This window comes from Hordeum vulgare, chromosome 4H, assembly GCF_904849725.1.
Source record: "Hordeum vulgare subsp. vulgare chromosome 4H, MorexV3_pseudomolecules_assembly, whole genome shotgun sequence".
Taxonomy (NCBI): Eukaryota; Viridiplantae; Streptophyta; class Magnoliopsida; order Poales; family Poaceae; genus Hordeum; species Hordeum vulgare.
In genome coordinates, this window is record NC_058521.1 from 582,455,591 (window position 1) to 582,459,088 (window position 3,498).

The 3,498-nt window shown below is 49.8% G+C and overlaps 1 protein-coding gene across 1 annotated transcript; it reads right to left on the reverse strand.

Moving 5' to 3' along the window:
- LOC123447261 (inorganic phosphate transporter 1-2-like) lies at positions 1-1,824 on the reverse strand. The gene has a single exon (XM_045123851.1). The coding sequence runs from the start codon at positions 1,760-1,762 to the stop codon at positions 185-187; it is 1,578 nt and encodes a 525-aa protein (XP_044979786.1). The 5' UTR covers positions 1,763-1,824; the 3' UTR covers positions 1-184.
- Positions 1,825-3,498: the final 1,674 nt, after the last annotated feature.

A 3,498-nucleotide genomic window follows, 5' to 3' on the forward strand; every position in this document is an offset into this window, starting at 1 on the left:
TGATATTTTTGTTCTTTCAAAATTGAATCGTTGTCTTTTACAGTTTAAGCATTACATTGTCACGGCATTACAACAATTAAATTTCAGAAAGTAATTACAGCAACAAAACAAGCCGCAGAATTAACACAGAAAATCATATCAAACACACCAATAATGCACGAGTGTGCAAGTACACCTGCATGTCTTAGACACCAGTTGGGGCAATGGCGTCATCGTCGCCAACGTTCTCCTTGGAGAGCTCCTCGAGCGACTTGCCCTTGGACTCCGGCACCAGCAGGGAAAAGAGCAGGCCCAGAAAGTTTGTGCCAGCGAGCACGAAGAGGGCGTTGCGCATGCCGATTCCCCGTGAATACCCTGTCTCAGGCTTCTTCTGGTCCTGCGACGCATACAAGAACCCGAATGCGCCGATGATCGCGCCCGCCTTACCGGTTGCGGCCGATATACCGTGGCATGTTGACCGGAGCCTCGCCGGGAAGATCTCTGCCGGTACGATGAAGGTTGTGCTGTTGGGGCCGAAGTTGGCGAAGAAGAAAGTGAGCCCATAAAGCACGACGAAGCCGGTGTGGTTCCCTGGTTTCACCAAGTAGTCATACGGTATCGCGATTGCAAGCATGAAAATGGTCATCATGGTGAATCCCATGAGCTGGATCCAGAACCTCCCGATGATGTCGATGAAGGCGACGGTGAACCAGTAGCCCGGCACCGTGCCGCAGAGCGCGATGAGCGCTTGGGCACGGGCGATGCGGTACAATTCCTCCAATGCATTCATGGTCTTGGCCGGCGGGATCCACCCGATCTTGGTGAAGATGTCCTTCTGGAACAGGTTCTGGCTGTAGAAGGCCACATCGAGCAGGAACCAAGTGCTTGTGGTCGCTAGCAAGTGCACCCCATGGCGCTTCATGAACTGCCTGGAGAAGAGGCCCCAGGTATCACCAGTGGCCCGCTCACCCTGCCCAGCCTCCTCTGAGATCTCCTTGTTGAGCACCTTGGACATGTCTGATGTGGCTTGCTTCGTGTTGCCGGCGATGAGTGCTGTGTACCGTGCAGTTTCGGGCATCTTCATGCGCCAGTAGTAGGTCAGGGCGGCCGGGATGGTGCCGAACATGACGATGATGCGCCACACGTAGTCGGCCTCCGGACCAATGGATGCCGCGGCGTCAATGTAGAATGGCGGTGCAGGGAATGCATGTCGGAATGCGGACGAGACGATGATGGTAACAATAGTACCAAATAGGATGCCAAACCCCTGCATGGCAAACACGGCGGCGATAAAGGTGCCGCGGGTCTTCTTGTTAGCATACTCGGACATGATGGTGGCGCTCAGAGGGTAGTCGCCGCCGACGCCGAAGCCGAGCCAGAAGCGGAAGAAACATAGAGTCCCCATTACGCCCTTGGCCTCGTGTCCAAACGAGAGCCCCGACGCGATGGAGCAGAGGACCATGAGGATGAGCGTGAAGCCGTAGACGCTCTTGCGGCCGAGCTTGTCACCGAGCCAGCCGAAGAAGAGCTGGCCGGCAAGTGTGCCGCATAGGGCCACGCCGTTCACGGCGGCCGACACGTTTGCCGGGAGGTGGCCGGGCTCGTTGAGAGCAGGATCGGTGTAGTAGATGCGCCCCAGCAGCTTGGTGACAAGCGCGATGCAGAAGAGGTCGTAGGCGTCGGTGAAGAAGCCCATGCCGGCGATCACCACGGCCTTGAAATGGTACAGTTGCGTCTTGGCAACATCGAGTGCTTTCAACACGTTGAGCTGTTCAGTCGCCATGGCCGCCGGCGATCTCTCAGCTTAACTCCTGCCCCCTTCTATCTTTCTTCTTTTTTTGCTCTCTTCTGGTGTGCTTTATTCGGTGCTCATCTGGTACGTATATATAGCCATAATGCAGGGTGAAGGCATACAGGTAAGGACATATGTTGTGGTATGCCAATCTAACACTGCTAGTTGCAAGTATAAAATATGATATGTACGGCATCGCTTGTAAGTACAACGAATTGTACATATCAGGATGGTTCTTAGAAGGATTAAGGAATGCTAAACTTTAATTTATCAGGTTTGACCTTCAAATTTCAGTACTATAGAATTTGGGAAATAAAAATACTGAAGTCAAATCATGGTTATGCTTGGAATATACCTCAAAGGAACAGATTGTACAGACACAAGCAAGCTTTGTGAGAAAAAGGTCAAGATTATACGATGAGTTGTATCTTATGTTCTCACTACAAACATGGATTTGGTGACCTTTGTTCAGAGATGGGGTTAATTTGGTCGCTCCTCTATAACTACATGGTATGGCAGAAAGAGGTAGGCACTTGTGGCTCGTGTTCTCATGGCGTGTCGTCATCGACTAGGCATGTGTGTCTCCTTGGGGCCAGTGTCAAAGCCGGAGCGGCGGCTCCGGAGATTGCTTTTGTAATGAAAGATGTTTGTTCTGTCGCTTGGGTGGTGCTCTCAACAAATCATCGGGTGTGTAGCCTCGGGGCTGGTGAGGAAGCGGAGTGGCGGCTCCGGAGATCACCTTGGTGTGGTTTGAGAATCTATTCGCGTAGTTGAGTCGTCGACCTGTTGGGTGAGCGCGGCCTCGAGGCCAGTGTGGTGTGTTTCTGATGTTTGTAAGCCGGAGTGACGACTCTGTATCATTAGGTAGGGTGTCGACTAGGATTTCTTGGGTGATAGAGTAGTCGGGCCATTGGGGGTGTGGCCACGGGGATGTCGTTTGTATGGCTCGTTATATCGGTTTTCGGCCAGTCTTTCATATTAATTGGACAATTATCTTGTTTTATAGTATGAAAAGGCAAAGCTCTAGCCGGTTGCTCGAGAATAAGAAGGAAAGCAAAAGTAGAAAACAAAACATCAATGATAAATGGATATGCAGTGGTAGGTCTTGCAGTTATTATGACTGCATATGAAGAGAGGCGGGATGTAAAAAACTCTATTCTCTTTTATTTAATGGATGAGACAAAGCTTTTGACTCAGTTAAAAAAAATGAAGAGAGGCGGTGGATAATCCTCATTTTCTAAAAAAAGGATCATGTGGCTATAGCTACATAAGGGTCGCGTTCACGGGCGGAGACACGGGGACGAGCAGTGCCCTGCCCCCCCCCCCCCCCCCCCAAACGATCGATGAAATCTCAAGTATTCAGTGTATATTTCACTGATATGTGCAACTGTGTATGTATTTCGCACTCCTCTCCCCTATCAGCGGCTATATCCATATTTGGCTCCGCCATTGGTCCCGTTGTACCACAGGACACTAAAATGCATAGCAAAACTTGTGATGCCATACAATTTTGAATGCTACGTTAATAGAGACCACATGAATCTATATAGAAATTGTTTGGTTGTACCACAGGAAAAAGGTGAATTTCTTTCTGAAGGAATATATAGTTGCATGGAGTTAAACATGTCTTGTACTGTGAAGGATTAGGTGGTGTTAAACATGCCTTGTATTTGCTGGATTAGGTGGTGTTAAACATGTCTTGTACTTTGGTGGATTAAGTGTTAAAC

Coding starts and splice junctions, on each gene's coding strand:
- LOC123447261 (XM_045123851.1), bottom strand. CDS start 1,762: ATGGCGACTGAACAGCTCAACGTGTTGAAAGCACTCGATGTTGCCAAG.